Genomic DNA, 20,400 nt, shown 5'->3' with positions numbered 1-20,400 from the left:
TAATTTGGCAATGGCGAAATGCAGAAATTCGCTGCAAATCCATGTCTGGCGAAATAATTCACTCATCACTAGTCACCTTTTCACTTTAGCTTTCTTTATTTCAAGGTATTTATTTAGTGCATGTCTTTGAGGGATCAAATAATAAAACAGGTCCCTAAAACACTGCATTACTTTTATGAAAAGAGCTTACGTGTACACATGAGCACATTAGACCATATTCACTTCAGTGAGGAGAAGCTATCTCATGGTTCATCATGTGAAAACTCATCAACGAGATTCAATTCAAGGATAAAAAACTTCTCTTAATTCAGTTCCAGTTTTTTTCCCATAGACTTCAATAGAGTTTTCACGTGATAAACAGTGAGATAAAATTTCTCCGAATTGAATTGTATCTCAAATTGAATTTCGACCCTGAGTTGAAATTGAATCTGGCTCAATGTTGGAAGTGTCAGACACTTTATATATTTCACTGTCTAGACATCTGATGTGTTTTAGTTTTAGTTGCGATCAAATTTTCCCCATGACTTTAGTCAAAATCAAGAATGTGTGATTTGGGTTTTTTTCATTAATACGTTATCTGAGAAAAAAAAAGATGCAATATAAAAAAGTTTAATCCCTTGTTTTCCATAATTCGTTGTAGAAGAGTCTCAAATTTGAATTTTAATAAATATGCCCCAAAATGTTCTTTGGTGATTGTTTATATATTAGTTAAAAGCAAAAGGTTTATATGATTACAAATGTATGGCCTGATCTTATACTTTTTCTCATATTAACAATATTACAACAATATTTACAACTACCTTGACTTGTCAACAGCATACTGTGTGTGTCAGATGACTGACTGGAAAAATGCAACAGTGACACCAGGACCTGATGGTGGGACTGAACTGTCATTTGACAAAAATTTATCTGCAAGTGATATGTATTGTGCTGGAAATATGACGGTTGTAGCCATAACCTGTAGAGCTGTACAGGATCCCAGTGCCACCCTGCAAGAACTACGAGCAAAGGGACAATTAGTAAACTGTGATATCTTCAGTGGACTTTACTGTAAGAACAGTAACCAGACCTGTTACGACTATGAAATTCAGCTAGAGTGCTGTAGTGCCACCTGCCCAAACATTTCAACTCCAGGTAAGTTAAATTTAACAAATATGCTATAATGGAGCCTTTTCCTTTCATGCTTAAAGGAGAACTAAACCTCCCTACCTACAACAGCCCCATTAACTTCCCTCCATCTGTCCCCCCTTACCTTTCCTACCCACATAGTCTGTTAGGTTTCCCTATTTGAAAACCTGAGATAAAAAAGCAGCGCAGCACAGTGGAGTTCCCAGGCATCATCTTCTGTCTAATCCAATACTCTTCGGGTCTCTTCAGCGACAAGGACCCAACATGGTCTGTGTTGCTGAAAAGACCTGTTTTGACAGACATTCTGGAAACCAGACAGGTGGCAACCCTCGTTGGGTGACACTCAGGAGGATGGCATTTTTTTGGGCTGTTGGTGTATGGAAAGAGTCTGTGCCATTGTGTGCATATCTTTGTGCTTATCTTTTGGTGATTGTTTTTCACTAAATATTATGTTATGTGATTATATTTTTGTTTGTTGATGATTTTTTAGCACGGTGCAGTCAGCAGAAACCAATAACAATTTAAAATTGGTATTTATTTTTATTTTTCATTTTTTCTGCAGTTCTCTTAGAATGTGGAAGGGAGTCGTTTTAACATGAAATTAAATAGTTAGGGGCTAGAAACAAAAGTAAGCAATACAAACTACTAATAATACATATGAAGCCATTCTGAAGTCAATCTGATTTGGTTACTGGGGCCCATAGGCGGAGGGTGACTTTTTCGTTTGGGGAGGCTAAAGATGGGCCATACAGAGTCTGACCTACAGCTAATGTGACACTTAGTGGATTCGCTGCTGGTGTAAAAAATTAACCTCCCAACTTCCTCTTGCCGTTCCCACTGACTCCCAGGGACACTGCGCAAAAGTGCGGGTGGGGGTGCTTTTTTTAACCCTAAAATGCTTAGGATGTAAAAGCATTCATACGTGCACTTCTGTTAGGGGTTCTCTATACATTTGTGTTTGTTGTGATCAGTTAGCTTCAAGGGGTAGTTCACCTTTAAATTAACTTTTAATATAAGGTAGACATTGATATTCTGTGACAATTTGCAATTGGTCCTCTTTTATTTTTAATGGTTTTTCGGTTATTTAGCTTATTGTTCAGCAGCTCTCCATTTGGTATTTCAGCAGCTATCTGGTTGCTAGGGTCTTATTTACCAGGTAGTGGTTTAAACAAGAGATGGGAATATGAATTGTTAAGGGGCCTGCATGGAAAAATAAAACTGTAGCTTCACAGAGCAATACTTTTTGGTCAGTGACCCTCATTTGAAAGCTGGAAAGAGGCAGAAGCGAAAGGCAAATTATTCAAAAACTCTAAAAAATTAACTAGGAAGACCATTTGCAAAGTTGCTAGGAATAGGCCATTCTATAACATACTACAAGTTAACTTAAAAGTGAACCTCCCCTTTAGATGTGTTACTTTATAGAGAGAGAGGCAGCAGGTACTGACATCCCAGGCACGTTATATACAGTGAGACGCAGTCTTTATATACAAAACCAGCACATTATATGCCATGAGAAGAAGTGGGTACTGATGGCAGATATTCAGGCCCTGGCACTATAACACTGGCACTGACACACAACATTGGCTCCACTGTAACTAACTAGAAACTATGGCCAACACATACTTGAAAAAATCCCACTGCAAAGTCCATGTTGTGTTGCTCACGAACCACTATTTTTCTAAGTACCACCTGCCCCAAGTAGGTGTTAATATTCGCACAGACTAATGCGATATTTAGCAAATCTAACGCTTCCTATGTGTTATTCTTAGGTGTTTGTGAATCATGCATTAGTATTATTTCTATGCGATAATTACTACAAAGCGTTAAAATTAACACATTGCGGTAATGTGCTATTTAACGCATGCGATATTACTTTAGCGAATCGAGCGGTATTTATTGCATGATTTTTAATGCAAAAAAGCATGCGATAATGCTTATCGCACTTTAGTGAATCAGCCCCATAATCTCTTATATATTATTATATATAAACAGGCTCACTGCATGGATGGATAGTGATAGGCAAAATAATTTGGCAGGTATGGATTCGCGGCAAATTTCTGCGTTTCACCATTGGTGGATTGTTTCGTGAAACAGAAGGTCAAATTAGCAGTGAAAAATTGCTGCCCACATAATTTTCGCAAATTTTCGCACCATTTCACAAATCTTTTGAAAGATTTTCAAATTTTTCGGTGAAACAAAACGGGAGATAGATGGAGCTAAATGCACCTATTTCAGTGCCATAAAGGGTGTTGCTGCATGTAACATACTGGTACACAATCTGATTTTATTTGCAAATTAAATTTTTAATTTATTATTTTCATTATTACTATTTCACAGTTCCCACCACTGAACAGCCAACAACTATAACTCCTAAGACCACAGCACCTACTACCACTCCAGAAGCTACAACTGAATCTACTACTACTGAGACCACAACACCAACTACCACTCCTGAGACTACAACGGAAACTACCGTTCCTGAGACTACAACGGAAACTACCGTTCCTGAGACTACAACGGAAACTACCATTCCTGAGACTACAACGGAAACTACCGTTCCTGAGACTACAACGGAAACTACCGTTCCTGAGACTACAACGGAAACTACCGTTCCTGAGACTACAACGGAAACTACCGTTCCTGAGACTACAACGGAAACTACCGTTCCTGAGACTACAATGGAAACTACCACTCCTGAGACTACAACGGAAACTACCATTCCTGAGACTACAACGGAAACTACCGTTCCTGAGACTACAACGGAAACTACCATTCCTGAGACCACTACACCAACAACCACTACAACAACATCCACTGAGACAACAACATTCACTTCCTCTACTGAGAGCGCAACAGTAACCTGCATTATGCTTTCTCCCACAACCGCACCAACAACCTTTTCCTCCTCAGCGTGCTATTGCATGTTTGGGGGGGAGCTCTACAAACCAGGTAATGTTTATCATATTTAAGTATTAGTTATTTATAGTGTATATTCATCATAAAACATAATATACTTTATGTTAGGTGATACATAGTGATGAGCGAATCTGTCCCATTTCACTTTGGCGAAAAATTGGCGAAACAGCTGAAAAAGTAGCGAAATGGTAAAAATATAGCAAAATGCGGCTATCAAACAACTTTTTTGACACATTTTTTACTAACACAACTTATTTGATGCTAGCCCAACTTGTTTGATGGGACCATGACTTTTTTGATGTGACCCCAACTTATTTGACATGGCTGTGATTTTTTTTTATGCAACCGTGACTTTTTTCCTTACTCGTCGAGTTTTTGTTGCAGCAAATTTTTCTGGCTAAAAAAAAAAAAATTTCCAATAGCGAAATGCGGAATTTCACAGCGAATCCAGCCATACAAAAAAATTCCACTCATCGTAAGAGATGCACTTACACTTATACAATAAAAAGCATTATGTTTGCCCAGGTGCAGGAATCGATAGCAACAGGTGACCAATAATAGCTCCCTGCTGATTGGCTACTATTGATTACTACTTTCTTTTATTATGTATGTTTAAAACACTGATGAAAAAGCTGTCTGCAGTTTAATCCCAATAAAGAGATAGACACACTAACACAGAGCACATGGGAAGGCTTTTCTGTTTTTTATTTCTGTAGTCAGATTTGCCTTTTCAAGGAGATCATTGCACTTCTTTGAACATTCCATGCTGACAACATGCTTGCCATTAAATTTCTTTTTGTGTTTCAAGTTTTCTATAGATCAAAAACTGCAAAATGGACACCAATTTATAACTTTCCAGCTGCCAAGTCACCATATTTGGTTTCAATCAAAGTCTAGATCAGACAAGATACATTTCATAGCCATTAACTATGAAGCTATGTAATGTCAGTCTTCAGCATATGAATCCACCTGTATATTAAATTATGATGATTTGAGCCTTTGCACTTGTTGCTGAAACTGCCATTGTATAGTAGATTGAATTCCTAACATATAAGGGGACACTACTGCAGTTGCATTCCTGAAAATGTCCCCATAGTCAGTTGTCCATTAAACCGCAATCCTTAATAATACCTCATTAAAGGTAAATGCACAATTTGCCCAATCCTTCCTGCCCTAAATCAAGCACAATTGCACCTATTAATGTAGAGGAACCCTGTAGCTACCACTACATCTGGACGAGGAGGTAGATTCAGTGTTCCCTCAGTGTCGTATGCCTATAGATACAGTGTGCTTGGGTCTTTCATTTGCAAATTGAAAACCACGAGGAACATACAATATAAGTCATTTGCTAGAGGTTTTTGCAGATAAACACTTGTATACTTGGGTAGATAACAAAGGACAAATACCCAGTTTCAATTAAAAAAGATACATTTTGCCTGTGTCGTGGCAGAAATGTTGGTAGATATATGAGCCAAGCCATGGGTGTAAGCACTGGTTTGCCTTTATTATACTATTGGACTATTGTTAAAAAAAAAGAAAAATGGCTATTTTGAACTAAGGAACTTGGCTTTGCCACTTTCTGAAGATATGCATGGCAACCATATGGAAATATTGTGGGGCAGCACTGGTCTGCTGTCAGGCCAGCAGTGGGGGCCAAGCTGCCGTCCTTTGCTGTAATACATTATTATAAATCATGAATGGGGTGCTGCCCAAGTTTGCATCTACAGGGAAGCACCCTGGTGAAATAACCAGGTGCAGCAGGGAGCAGATTACAAGAGCGGGCCATAGTTAGAGGACACAGCAAGGAGCTAAGGGGGTTATTTTGAGGGCTATAGTCTAGCCCTCCAACAGTTTGAGGGACCATGAACTGGCCCCCTGTTTAAAAAGTTTGAGGACCCCTGATTTTTCTGTTGGAGTTGTGGCTAATTACACCAAAGAAATGCTTGATGCAAATTCTATTCCAAGCAGCCATGCATGCATAGCAAGCGCGTCTCCCGGCTTTGAAGCCTCAACATGGCCGCCCACACTGGGAGATCCATCTCAAATCAGGTGGTATAGTGCAAAACACTTTTCCAATAATTAGTGCCCTCTTATTAAATGTGCTTTGCAGGAAGTTTTGGTAAGTTGAGCCTAAAGTAATGTTCCAGATATGTTCAGGTACATAAATAAATAATTATATATGTTAATTGAGGCTGGTAACTTGTTGCCATACATATAAATAGGAGAAATACCATTGCAATTAAGTACAGTACAGTAATTGAGCTAATCTCATAGCAGACTGGATCTGTGCTGTTTGCTCAAAGAAGAATAATGGTGCTTGAATCACAACAAGACAGGCCAAGTTTACCAATAGGGATGTAGCGAACCTCAAAAAAAAAGTTCGCGAACACGTTCACGAACTTACGCCAAAAAGCGCGAATATTCGCAAACTTTGTGAACCCCATAGACTTCAATGGGAAGGCGAACTTTAAAACCTAGAAAAGTAATTTCTGGCCAGAAAACTAATTTTAAAGTTGTTTAAAGGGTGCCACGACCTGGACAGTGTTATCCAGAATGTACGGGACCTGGGGTTTTCCGGATAAGGGATCTTCCTTAATTTGGTTCTCCATAACATAAGTTTGCTAAAAATAATTGAAATATTGGATAAACCCAATAGGCTTGTTTTGCCTCCAATAAGGATTAATTATATCTTGGGATCAAGTAAAAGGCACTTTTTTTATTACAGAGAAAAAGGAAATCAATTTTAAAAATTTGAATTATTTGCTTATAACGGAGTCTATGGGAGACGGCCTTTCCATAATTTGCAAATTCCTGGATAACAGGTTTCCCAATAACGGATCCCATACCTGTATTTAAAAAAAAAAAAAACCAGGTTGTCACAATCACAGAGAAAAACTTGCACATTAACATGCAAATTAAAAAAAAAACACAATAACAAATTAAAAAATGCTATTGAGATTAATAACAGCAACATCACAACACAAAAATAACATTTGTCTCTATATTTGAATTCTATCAACATTCAGGGCACTTGATTGGCTCTAACGCTTGTTTTCCTGTTTGTTTCTCTTATAGGGACAAAAATACGAACTGATAATATCGGTATAGGATGCCAAGATGTTGTTTGCTCTGAGGACTGCAAAATAATAGTTGAGGATTACATTTACCAATGCCCTTCAACCACTACCCCCTTAATACTCACCTCACCAGAAATTCCAGTTCAAACAACAAACCCTCTACAAACCACTTCAACAACCAAAATGTGCACCTTTGACCCTCCACGGAAAGTAAGTAAAAGTCCCTTTGTTAATTTTCTTACTACATGTAGTGATGAGCAAATCTGTCAGGGAAAAATTTGTAACGTGCCAAAAATATTTCCAAACTTTTTCCACACCAACTTTTTTTTTGTTGACTTGTTCCACTCAAAATGCATTGGGGCCTTTTCCAAGGTGTTTTTTATTTGCAGAGTCTTTTTCTGTGCAGAATAGATTGCCAGGTTTTTGCTGCAGCTCTTTTTTAATGCAAAATACACTGCAGCCTATGGGGGGCGGGGGTTTGTCTCCATGTTTTTTTTTATGGTTTTGTGGATTTTCACCACAAATTCATACCTGGTGGAAATTTTCACTTGTCACAAGTTACATGAAAAAAAGAGACTTTATTTGTAAGACTTTATTTGAATTACTAACAGTGCTAGACTAGTTCCCTCTGTACTCATTGTTACAAGTAGAAGAAAAGAAAATGTTAGTTATAGGTGATTACTAGGGATGACCAAATGTTTTCACCTGATATAACATTTTTAATATGTTTGTTTGTTTTTTTGCCAGTAGAAAAGTAGAATTTTTTCATGTGCAAAAAAATCCAGAAAAAACACCCATTGGCTGCAATGCATTTGGCTCAAGAAAAAAAGCCCATTGACTCCAGTGCATTTGGCATGAATACAGTATCTTGTAGAATTAAGTCTGAGTTTTTCTTGAAAACATTTCACCACTCATGCGAGTGGCTTCTTCGGTTCAGTCATGTGAACTGAAGAAGCCACTCGGATGAGTGGTGAAACGGTTCCAAGAAAAACTCAGAAAAGTCCAGTTGTTTTAGACTTAATTCTACTAGCTACTGTATATCATGACCTGGATGAATGAGAATCTTCATAGACATTTGTCATGAAAAAAAAATAATGGTAAAAATTGCTCATCGACTTCAATAGACTCCATTTTCTAAAATTTTCTGTGATTTAGAGCAGTTTCACTCATCGCTAATGATTACCTTCAACAAAATCCATATTGGATGCTGTTGTGGAGTTATTGCCAAAATGTCTTAAGAACTAGTGAACTTTTTTTCAACTTATCTCAACATGATTATTTTTGGATTACATTGTTTCACCCAAGGGTGCTTATCACCTAACAGTAAACCTTAAAAAGAGCCGCTTCTGCTTCTCTATGTTATCGAATACTGTATTGTATTTATTTCTTTTTTCACCAGTATAATGAAACATGGATGTTCAGTGAATGCATGATGGCGCGATGTATAGAAAACAACTTGATAGAAATCACCCCCAAAACATGTGACCCACCACCAGATATCATTTGTGCCAATGGATTTCCACCAGTAAATGTGACAGATGATGATGGTTGTTGTTGGCACTGGGAATGCATGTGTAAGTAAACTATCCTTGTATCTTCTTGAAACACATGTTTCAGTTGACCAGATATGAAATATTATAATATGTAATATATTCCTCAGGTGTTTGCCTGGGCTTTGGAGGTCCTTTTTATTGGACCTTTGACGGCACTAGTTATGAATTTCATGGTGAATGCACCTACGTCCTAGTTGAGGAGATTACCGAAAAAATAAACAACTTTGGTATCTATGTCGACAATGCTTACTGTGGAGAGCGTTCCAATTGTATACGTACGATTATCATTCATTATGGAACTCAGACAATTGAGATTGAGCATAATAACTTGAATTCTTCTATGACACAGGTAAGTTTGGAAATTCTTATAAGAAATGAACTTACAGAGATAGTGCTCTTTAAAGATCCATTAACACCAAAAGTGAACGTAGTTCATAACATTTAATAATGGGGTTTTTTTTTTTGTTCTAACAATCATTAGAAAATGAACATTTCAAATGTGTATTACTGGTCATCACTGCTCTCCTGCAATGAGCACTAGACCCCATGGGCAATGAATGTGTTCAACTGCTAAATCAGTCAAAAACATTCAGACAAACTGACAAATTTCACCTGAGTTTCTTGGGATAATGATTTTATAATGTACAGTTTATCTATGTAGCTGATCTTCCTTTCACAAGGGCCTTTCTGACCAACTGGGGTGTCTAGCCCTAACTGGCACATACAAAAGGGTCCTGCTGACAATAGTTTATAAGGACCAAGTTAGCCCTGACACTGTTAATATGTGGAGTTACCCCCGGGCTGCTAGCTTATCATATATCCCTTGGGGGATCCAAAACTTCTCCAATAGCTGGTCTGTTTGTTATCAACTAATGTGAGTGAGCTCTCTGGACCTGCTCCATCCCTAGCTGACCTAACTAATACAAATGTTGTGGTAATCGAATTTCAACTGGAAATTGTCTAAAGATTGTATGCTCAGGCCCTTGCCTTTGAAAATTGTCCATAAACACTAGCCAAAGAGGACATGGACAACTTGCCCCTTCAGTTGGCCCACCAAACTGATATCTAGTCAAAAATTGCCCAGATATCTAGCAGTAGGTTTGAAAATTCTATCTGGTGAGGACCACGTCAGTGTGTTGATGTAGTCCTCATCTGTTGAGTCTCCATGGGCCCTCAGTATGATTTAATCATTGGCCCCTGATGGGGATGGGTTTCCAAATTCTGCAAAGATACCAGAGGCTATGTACTCTGGACCAGTACTATGGACTACACTGACTATGACTATGGACTATGCTGTGTCTTTTGCTTGTATTATGGCTGCATAATGTACTACAACATGTAGTACAAAGAATATCAAAGAACAGTTCATAAAATAAACTCTTCTTAATGGCATTACCTTATAGAATTAACATCACGACATTTCACTATTGTTTTCTTTTCCCCATCTTAGGTGGCGGTAAACAAAAATGTTGTGAAGATTCCATATGAGAATTTTGGTGTGGCTGTATCAAGATCTGAAACTGGCTGTGTGGTTGACATAACTGACTTAGATGTTGAGATAGCTCTTCTCAATAATACTTTTCTTCTGCACCTACCATATAGCTATTTTAGGAATAACACACAAGGACTCTGTGGTAAGAAATTGGATGCTGGTTTTGGACCTGTTATCCAGAATGCTTAGGATCTGGGAGTTGACAGATACAGATGAAGCCACTTTGGTTTGTGTGTTTAACACAGAATAACTAAACTCATTTAGCTTACTTATCCCATTTAACACAGGAATTTGCATCACAGAGTCCCATCTGTAATAAAGGAGTTGCCTTATATAAACAATGGTGATTTTTGAAAGGCTAAATGTGCTAAATGAGTTTACATGACTTAAGATAACACAGCTTCTTCAGTTTAGGCTGATGTCAGATGAGGTGTAGGGCGGATATTTTTTGGCAAGCGGAAAAATGCTTGCCGAAAATTCCACCCTAAACCTCCTACTTGTGCCTGCACCCGAATGAATAGAATACGCTTGGGTGCAGGCACATGTAGTCGAAATAAGTATAAAAATGCGAGACTTTCAAACTCTCGCGTTTTTATGCGTATTTCCGCTACATGTACCTGCACCCGAGCGTATTCCATTCATTCAGGTGCAGGCACATGTAGGAGGAGTAGGGCGGTATTGTCAGTAAGTGCTTTTCCGCTTGCCAAAAATATCCGCCCTACGCTCGCCTGGCATTAGCCTTATCTCCAGTCATGACGCATTTAACTCACAAATCCAAGTGGCTTCATCTGTATTATATGGGCAAGTGCAATCAAGGTATATTTTACTCTGGATCCCTACATCCCTACCGACTGGGACCAATACCCAAGCAGGTATCAAAATGCACTCTACTCTAGCAAGCATTCCACCCTCCCACAGCTGTGACTAGGAATGAAGTTTAACCAACCAATGGGGTGGAGAGTTGGTTGGTTAAACTTCACAAAGCAGTAAAAAGGGGCTTTAGGAAGTCATACACTGCTTTTAACCCCCTCCCCCCAACTCACCTTTTCGGTCCCCATACACTGGCAGATACACTCGCTTGGCGATGTCGCCAAGCAAGCAGATCTTCTCCCGATATCCCCCACCTACGGGTGGGCGATATCGGGAGAAGCCAGGGTAATGAGCTGATGCTGTCCTCGATCCGGCTAGATTTTCTAACCTGCCCAATCGAGATCTGGGCAATTTCAGACCAGACATCGGTTGGGCAGGCCCCTCGGAAGTGCCCATACATGGGCCGATTAGCTGCCGAATCAGTCCAAGGGACCGATATCGGCAGCTACTATCGGGCCGTGTATGAGGACCTTTTCCCATAACTTTCTCCATTCCTTCCTAGCTCTGTCAAAATTTCCCTTCCTTAACCCTTTGTGTCCAAAGAGCATCATTCTAACTATCAAAGCACTCATGGATTAAAATACATTTCACAAGCTTTGTGCGGATTTTTTAGTTTATGGTATGGAAAGGTTGTTAAAGGGCAAGTCCAGGTCAGCTGACATGGCAGAAAGTATTAGAGAAATAGGCTTTCTGATACACAGGATACATTCTCAGCCTCATTCAGGCTAACTGGTTATGGCAGTAATATCAGTGCAACTGGAAAAAGCATATTAACTAGAGTACACACAGCAGGCTGCACATTACTTAAATGAGTATATGTTTATTACTTTTCCTTGAAAATTAAGTGTATGATGTATCTTCCAAGAAATCTTTGATACCAAACTAAAACCATGCCATTTATACAGGTACCTGCACCAACTATAAAGATGATGATTGCTTGCTGAGAAATGGTTCTGTTACACAGAACTGTGCAACCATGGCCCATTCTTGGATAGTTGTTGATCCCAGTAAGCCTGAATGTGAAAGCACACAGACTACAACAATGAATCCTACCGTCACACCTCCAGTCTGTAATGCTTCGTCGCTCTGTGAACTCATCACAGGACCGTAAGAACTGCTATTGGACACTGAAAACAATCATTTTTTCCCATATATTCACATACATTTAGTTTGGTGCATCACTTTTAATGTTATGTAATATAATAAAATAGATATATTATTTGCCATAAGCTAGGAATGGGTCCCATACAGTTCCCATATCCCCCAATTAAGCGGTAACAGTTTCTGGTCATGTGTTTGAAAGCAAATATCTGATTGGTGGTTATGGGTACCTAGACCAGGGTCTCAATTTGTGTCTTTTTTCCCCCACCAAAGTGAAACAGGACAGATTCCCTCATCACTAATATTAACTATGAATAGAAAATTGTCATTTTACACCCTTGGGCCAACAGTGGGACTTCTCTCCAAAAGGGCATTTGAAACTGGGTAACTGGGATTTCCTAAACCAGTAGGGAAATTTAATACTATCATTTTACACTGAAGGGCAGATCCTTCAGTAGCTTGATGACTCAGAAGTTAAAGGAACAGTAACACTAAAAAATAAAAATGTTTTAAAATAATTAAAATATAATGTACTGTTGCCCTGCACTGGTAAAAGCTGTGTGTTTGCTTCAGAAAGATTACTGTAGTTAATAGAAATAGCTGCTGTGTAGCCACGGGGGCAGCCATTTAAATTGAAAAAAGGAGAAAAGGCACAGGTTACATAAGAAGATAACAGATAAACTGTGTAGAATACAATGGGAATCTATGCTACTTATCTGTTATCTGCTTAGTAACCTGTGCCTTTTCTCCTTTTTTCAATTTAAATGGCTGCCCCCATGGCTACACAGCAGGGTATTTATATAAACTGTAGTAGTGTTTATGAAGCAAACACACAACTGTTACCAGTGCAGGGCAATAGTACATAATATATTAATTATTTGTATACACTTTCATTTTTTGGTGTTACTGTTCCTTTAACGTCAGACTTAAAGAGGCGGGCCAAATTTCCGATAGGCTAGAGACAAATGTAAACAATGCATGCCCCAGCCTATCGGGAGATTAGCTCGCCCTCAAAGCCAAACATCGGGAAAAGGAAAAGTCGGGCTCTGAAACAGTTCCATAATGGGAGTTGGTGGGATTCAGGGGACACAAAGGTCGATGGGGAGGGTTTATTAAAAGCATAATGCAAATTTCTGATAAGGGTCACTATCCCTTTAAGACTCATGTACAATATTATTTTCATTCCTTTGAACAATTGCCTTTTAAAGTGCAATTCATGTATAAAATTAAACTGTACAAATCAGGATGGCAGGTATATATCCCCATTTTTTTGGTTCTAAATCCTTTATGAACAACCCCCACAAAGTGCCCCACATGCAGACCAAACAAACACATTTGAATTACTTTAGCAGATAAATGCAGTCTAAACACACTGGTTGGTCTCAGGGAAATCAGCAGAGGGATCCCCAAATGCAGGGTCGGACCAAGGCGAGAAGACCCCACCGGGGCTGCTGACCCAGGGGTTCCACACCCCTCATGGTGACCCTGTTGGCCACATCCCCCGCAGAGGCCCCCACTGCTCCCCCAACAGGGGCCCCAGCCACTGCCTGACGTCCTCCCCTGATCGTGCTTGAGTGAAACGCGTCAGGGGAGGGACACCTGCCACCGGGGCCCACTGTGTTTTTTCCCAGGGACCCTGCTCACATGTGTAGCTCCTACTTCCACACTCAGCTCATCCCAGCCTTTCTTAAAGGAGAAGGAAAGGTAAAAACTAAGTAAGCTTTATCAGAAAAGTCTATGTAAATACAGTCATAAGCACTCACAGAAATACTGCACTGACTTCTCTGAAAAAAGATTTGTTGTGTCTGTAATTCCTGTGCCAGAGACACGCAGCTTTCTGTTCTCTGCTCTCTCCTCCCTCACGAATGCTAGGAACTCCCTCCCCCCCTTAGGAATGTGGATCTGAGCCAATCAGCAGGAAGCTGACTCATAGGGGCTGATTTACTAACCCACGAATTCGAATCCGAATTGGAAAAATTCCGATTGGAAAACGAACATTTTGCAACTTTTTCATATTTTTTGCGATTTTTTTTGGCGCCTTTACGACTTTTCGGAAATTATCGCGACTTTTTCGTTACCAATACGATTTGCGCGAAAAAACGCGAGTTTTTCGTAGCCATTCCAAAAGTTGCGTTTTTTTCGTAGCGTTAAAACTTAAAAGGCGCAACGTTTTGCGCAAGTTTTAACACTACGAAAAAAATCGCAATTTTGCGCAAGTTTTAACGCTACGAAAAAATCGCAACTTTCGCAATGGCTACGAAAAACTCCCGTTTTTCCGCAAAAATCGTATTGGGAACGAAAAAGTCGCGATAATTTTCCGAAAAAATTGCAAAATACCGATCATTACGAAAAAAACGCAATCGGACGCATTCGGCCCATTCGTGAGTAAGTAAATGGGCCCCATAGTCTTACTAACTGAGCATGTTCAGTTGGTCTGCATGTCTGTGCAGGAGTGAGGCATTATGGGAATATTCTTTACACAGCTCAGCGTTTTTTCTTCCTGTTTGGCTTCTGATCTTCTGAACAGGTGAAATATGGGGAGACTTAAGGGCACTATTGAGAGAACTGAAGGTATGCCTGCAGCTTGAGATTAACTCTTTACTAGCCTTTTCTTCTCCTTTAAACACCCCCTTGGCTGTCCTACACCCTACTGCTAGTTAACCCTGTATTTGCTTTCTTAAAGGGGTGGAACCTAAATGGCTCAGAACCTAAACAATGGGAATATATATATATATATATATATATATATATATATATATATATATATATATAAAATATATTCCTGGTCTGGTTTAAGATCATTAAATTAGATCATGGTGACCTTTGTGTTTTGTATTCTGTTTTTAAAGGACATTCCAAGAGTGCCACCCCCGATTGCCTCCTGATATTTTTTACAATAGCTGCGTATTTGAAAGCTGTAATTTTCCAGGCACGAATATGGAATGCAGTATAATATATCTATATGCTTCAATCTGTCTGAATCTGGGTGTTTGCATTGACTGGAGAAGCAAAGCACCAGACTGTAGTAAGTTGCCCAATACACTACTGTTTTTTTATTGCATTATAAGTTCTGACAGTAAACCTACAGATAGAGCAAGCTTATTTTGTGGTGAGCTTTGTGAGACATGTGGCCCATAAATTATGTATAGAATAAGGTATAGCTTACTGTGTATGCAGAGCATGTTTTTATCCACATTAGAATCTCATGCAACTACGCCGCCCAGTGTAGTCCTAAAGTATTGTGACTAATCACTTGCAAAAAAAACTATCAGTGCACTAAGGAATTGGGTTTACGCTTACCATTGAGGTGTAGAAGAGTTGTAGCAGTTGTTCTTGTTAAAAGAAACACATTATATATAAATAGCTTTTTAAACAATCATATTAGCCTGACGCGTTTCGTGTCCCCAGGAATTGTTTAAAAAGCTATATAAGTAAAATGTGTTACTCTTAAACAAGAACAACTGCTACAACTCTTCTACTCTTTCGTAGGTTCAGAAAGTGCCAGCCTGATAACTGCTATTGACTAAAGTAAGGTGGCTGGCTCTGGTCATGAAGTAGCTACCTCAGTATCTTTTTTGAAATAACCCAGATGTCATCAGTCAGCAACTGCAATGCAATAGTGCCATAAGCAAAAAACACCCACCACAGCACAAGGTATATATATATATATGTATAGAATGTTCCATAGACTTTAAAGCCAATTTCACTGATTAAGTTGTATTTTTTTAATGTAAATAAATGGTAATACAGGTATGGGACCTGTTATCCAGAATGCTCGGGACCGGATAAGGGATCTTTCTATAATTTGGATCTCCATAACTTAAGTCTACTAAAAATAATTTAAACATTGAATAAACCCAATAGGACTGTTCTGCCCCCAATAAGGGGTAATTATATCTTAGTTGGGATCAAGTACAGGTACTGTTTTATTATTACAGAGAAAAGGGAATCATTTAACCATTAAATAAACCCAATAGGGCTGTTCTGCCCCCAATAAGGGGTAATTATATCTTAGTTGGGATCAAGTACAGGTACTGTTTTATTATTACAGAGAAAAAGGGAATCATTTAACCATTAAATAAACCCAATAGGGCTGTTCTGCCCCCAATAAGGGGTAATTATATCTTAGTTGGGATCAAGTACAGGTACTGTTTTATTATTACAGAGAAAACGGAATAATTTAACCATTAAATAAACCCAATAGGACTGTTCTGCCCCAATAAGGGGTAATTATATCTTAGTTGGGATCAAGTACAGGTACTGTTTTATTATTACAGAGAAAAAGGAAATAATTAAAAAAATCAGAATTATTTGCTTATAATGGAGTCAATGGGAGAAGGCCTTTCCATAATTCTGAACTTTCTGGATAACGGATTTCTGGATAAGGGATCCCATACCTGTACCTAGTTGTTAGAGCATAAAGTATGTTCCTTCTTAAAATGAATGTCTAATATGTCTCTGATACCAATTATTGGTATGAATTCTGAGATTACTTCTACTGACAAATAGTGGATTTATAACAATATTGCTGTTATGTTGTTGCAGATATGTCTTGTTCTCCAGACAAGGTTTATCAGCCATGTGGCCTAGTTTTTCCATTAACTTGCCAGACAGAGTAAGTAACATATATAGGGGACACTCAAAAAGTAATACAAAAAAGTAATAGCTTAACTATAGGGCAGATTTATCAAATCACGAGTTCGAATCCCGAATGGGAAAAATTCGGATTGGAAACGAAAATTTCTGAAGATCGCAAATATCACGAAAATGCTTACTAAAAAATCGTATTAGTCACGATAATAACGTATTGGCGATCCAAAGTCACAAAACCGATACAATTTTTTCGCGCTAAAAATACAAGCGTCGAAAAAGGCGATCGGACCGCTCAGACGAACGCTCGGTGCGTTCATGGATAAGTTAATGTGCCCCTTATGTGTGCGTTTGTAAGCACCTATGCCAACAGTTCAGATGCTTTATACCAGCTTTTTTCTTTGTTTTATTTTCTATGCATTAGAGGTTTACATTCATTTAGACCAGTGCTGTCCAACTTATGTGGTACCGAGGGCCGGAATTTTTCCGACCTACGTGGTGGAGGGCCGATAACGGAAGCCATTTTTGACCACTCCCTTTTTGAAACCGCACCCACTTGAAACCACACCCGTGTTATCACAGAACCATACCCATATTAATGGTTGTAGTACAGCAAAAACCTGCCATACTCTGCCTTCCCTACCCTGCCTGTGTGTGCCATACTCTGCCTTCCCTACCCTGGCTGTGTGTGCCATACTCCGCCTTCCCTACCCTGCCTGTGTGTGCCATACTCTGCCTGCCCTACCCTGCCTGTGTGTGCCATACTCTGCCTGCCCTACCCTGCCTGCGTGTGCCATACTTTGACTGTTTGTGCCATTCTTGGCTGGTTTTTGCTATACTTGGCCTGTGTTGCCATACTCTGCCTTCCCTACCCTGCCTGTGTGTGCCATACTCTGCCTGTCCTACCCTGCCTGTGTGTGCCATTCTCTGCCTTCCCTACCCTGCCTGTGTGTGCCATACTCTGCCTTCCCTACCCTGCCTGTGTGTGCCATACTCTGCCTGTCCTACCCTGCCTGTGTGTGCCATTCTCTGCCTTCCCTACCCTGCCTGTGTGTGCCATACTCTGCCTGCCCTACCCTGCCTGAGTGTGCCATACTCTGCCTTCCCTACCCTGCCTGTGTGTGCCATACTCTGCCTGCCCTAGCCTGCCTGTGTGTGCCATACTCTGCTTGCCCTATGCTGTATGACACACACAGGCAGCATACAGTGACACAATGCTGGCACTGCTCCTACAGTCTGCACAATAACTATATATTAAAAAACTTTTTAATTGCAGTACCACCTCAGTATATGTTCTTTTTGTAGTGTGCAGGGATATTTGTGGGTTTCTACTGCTCCTACAGTCTGAGGTGTGAACAGGGGAACAATGGGGGTGATTACAGTCTGAGCCTGAGGTGTAAACACTGCAGAGGGTGAACAATGCAGAGATTAAAAGGTGTGAACAACACAGGGTATTACATTTTTAAACAATACAGAAAGTTTACAGCCTGAATCTGAGGTGAGAACCATGCGGGGGGGGGGGGGGGCAGTTAATCACAGTACTGATACCATTTAAAGCTTACACAAGAGTAAGCCATCAAAGCAGCCAGACAGGTGGGGGGCCACACAGTACCAGCTGGCCGCCAGTTGGACAGCACTGATTTAGACCATATATAAACACAGTGGTATGGGGGAAAAAAATATATATATATATATATATACTGTATATATATTTAATAGGATATACTCTTAAACCTCATTCTCACTCATTTCAGGCAAAACAACAAATACTTTTCAGAAGGATGCTTCTGTCCCAATGGAACAATGCAGTTTAGTTTGGCTGCTACTGTTTGTGTTTCAACCTGTGGTAAGCATCATTTGTGTGTATGTTTATACTAGATTTTTTTGGGAAGATCTAAGATAGTTTACATTTGTACTGTAGTTCTGCTTTGACTTTGTTTAGTAGCACTATCAGGAGACTCCCAAGTTGTACAAAACCCCACAAAGGATTATCATCCACCCAAGACAAGTTCTGCCCTTTTTGTGATTCACAAATTAAATGTTCCATATTTCCATGGGGCACCTGACTGCAGTACCCCCCTCTGATGGTGCCTCTATCTATCTATCTATCTATCTATCTATCTATCTATCTATCTATCTATCTATCTATCTATCTATCATCTATCTATCTAAAAAGTATATTGATGAAAAAAAATGTAATCCTTTTTACTTAGTGAATCATATAATTGATATGACCATTCCATTTTAACTTTTTTTAAAAATTCACAATAGAAGCAGAACAGAATTGTTCAAAATTCCATGCTATTTTGCTTAAACACGATTGGCAGAATTGTCTGCATCTATAAATGCGCCCCTATATGCCATAACATTGGTTATATGCATTTTTCTTTAAAAAAAGGTTGCAAAGTAATGAGCTTTAGGATAAAAAGAAGTCTTGGAATTAGAATCAGCCTTAAGGAGACTAAGGCTACACTGGGCACATTCTCCGCCTTCAGATGAATGCAGGTTGAGGATCTCCGCCCCCCCAGGCTTTAAATATCTTACTGATGTGCCTGCACCCACAGCCATTGTGTTGGCACAGGTGCAGGAACACAGAGGAGGATTCTCGCCCTGCATTTATCTGTCCCTTGTGGTAGTGCCCTAGGTAGGGTTGCCACCTTTGCTGGCAGGGAAGAGGCAGAATTGCAACATCACGGGGTGGGGAAGAGTTGAGACTGTGACATCACGGGGGCGGGGCTATGACGTGGTGATTGCCGATTGGTTGATTGCTGTGTCAATGTTAGTGAGTCCTTTCTGGTTTTCTTAATTTGGGAAACCGGCAGGAGGTTTTGACCCTGGCAGTCCTTCCAAAAACCAGGCTGTCTGGGTCAAAACTGGACAGGTGGCATCCCTATCTCCAGGGTTCCCTTTGACTGTTGCTCCTACACAACTTTCACTTAATGAAGTATGCATTATCACCATTTTCAGTGATTGAAGTTGCGCTGAAAATGGCAAAATTCAAACACACACTGACTCTAGAAAAAACTAAGGATGCACCGAACCCACTTTTTTGGGGTTCCACCGAACCTCCGAACCCACTCAGCAGGATTCGGGCGAATCCCGAACCGAATCCGAATCCTAATTAGCACATGCTGATTAGGATCGGAAGGGGTTAGAAGTGTTTTTCACTGCACATTTAACCCTTTCTAAATTCTAATTAGCGTATGCTAATTTAGATTTGGATTCGGTTCGGCTGCAGATCCGGCCGAAACCAAATCCTTAAAAAAACGCCGGGTTCGGTGCATCCCTAGAAAAAAACATTTCATTTATTTGCATTTGAATTTATAAGTTTAAAACGTCACGTTAAGTGCACTGAGGCCACTTACCTAAATATAGGATACTGGATCGTTTCCTTTATAAGAAGTTATCTCACTCTGTTGCATGGTTCAAATCTGAAAAGTTTTACAATTATGATTATCTTCTTAGGATGTGTTGGGCCTGACAATCAACCCAGACAGGTATGACTTGTTCAAAGCAATTTCTAATATGAACAATTGTTAATTATATGAGCTGAAAATGTTTTAAAGGTATAATATGAAAGATTTGTGCCCTTTAGACAATTCAGTAAATATGAATCAGAATCACTTCAGTGATTCTATGAATTTTTCAAACAAATTAGCCAGCAAATTTTAAA

The 20,400-nt window shown here is 39.5% G+C and overlaps 1 protein-coding gene across 1 annotated transcript; it reads left to right on the top strand.

The window, feature by feature from the left end:
- Positions 1-833: 833 nt before the first annotated feature.
- LOC105947064 (mucin-2-like) lies at positions 834-16,756 on the top strand. The gene is made up of 9 exons (XM_031901317.1): positions 834-1,134; positions 3,466-4,077; positions 7,120-7,331; positions 8,521-8,695; positions 8,782-9,023; positions 10,125-10,308; positions 11,942-12,143; positions 14,987-15,162; positions 16,683-16,756. Exons 1-9 carry the CDS (start codon positions 834-836, stop codon positions 16,754-16,756), a joined length of 2,178 nt encoding a protein of 725 aa, XP_031757177.1.
- The last annotated feature ends 3,644 nt before the right edge of the window (positions 16,757-20,400 follow it).

Source organism: Xenopus tropicalis, chromosome 4, assembly GCF_000004195.4.
Source record: "Xenopus tropicalis strain Nigerian chromosome 4, UCB_Xtro_10.0, whole genome shotgun sequence".
Lineage (NCBI taxonomy): Eukaryota > Metazoa > Chordata > Amphibia > Anura > Pipidae > Xenopus > Xenopus tropicalis.
This window is presented reverse-complemented; position numbering and strand designations above follow the sequence as displayed.

Excerpts from the sequence above, each read along its gene's own strand:
- LOC105947064 (XM_031901317.1), top strand. The coding sequence starts at position 834 with ATGACTGACTGGAAAAATGCAACAGTGACACCAGGACCTGATGGTGGG. Across the intron at positions 7,332-8,520 it reads CCTTTGACCCTCCACGGAAA|TATAATGAAACATGGATGTT; the intron begins GTAAGTAAAAGT and ends TTTTTTCACCAG. Across the intron at positions 10,309-11,941 it reads TAACACACAAGGACTCTGTG|GTACCTGCACCAACTATAAA; the intron begins GTAAGAAATTGG and ends CCATTTATACAG.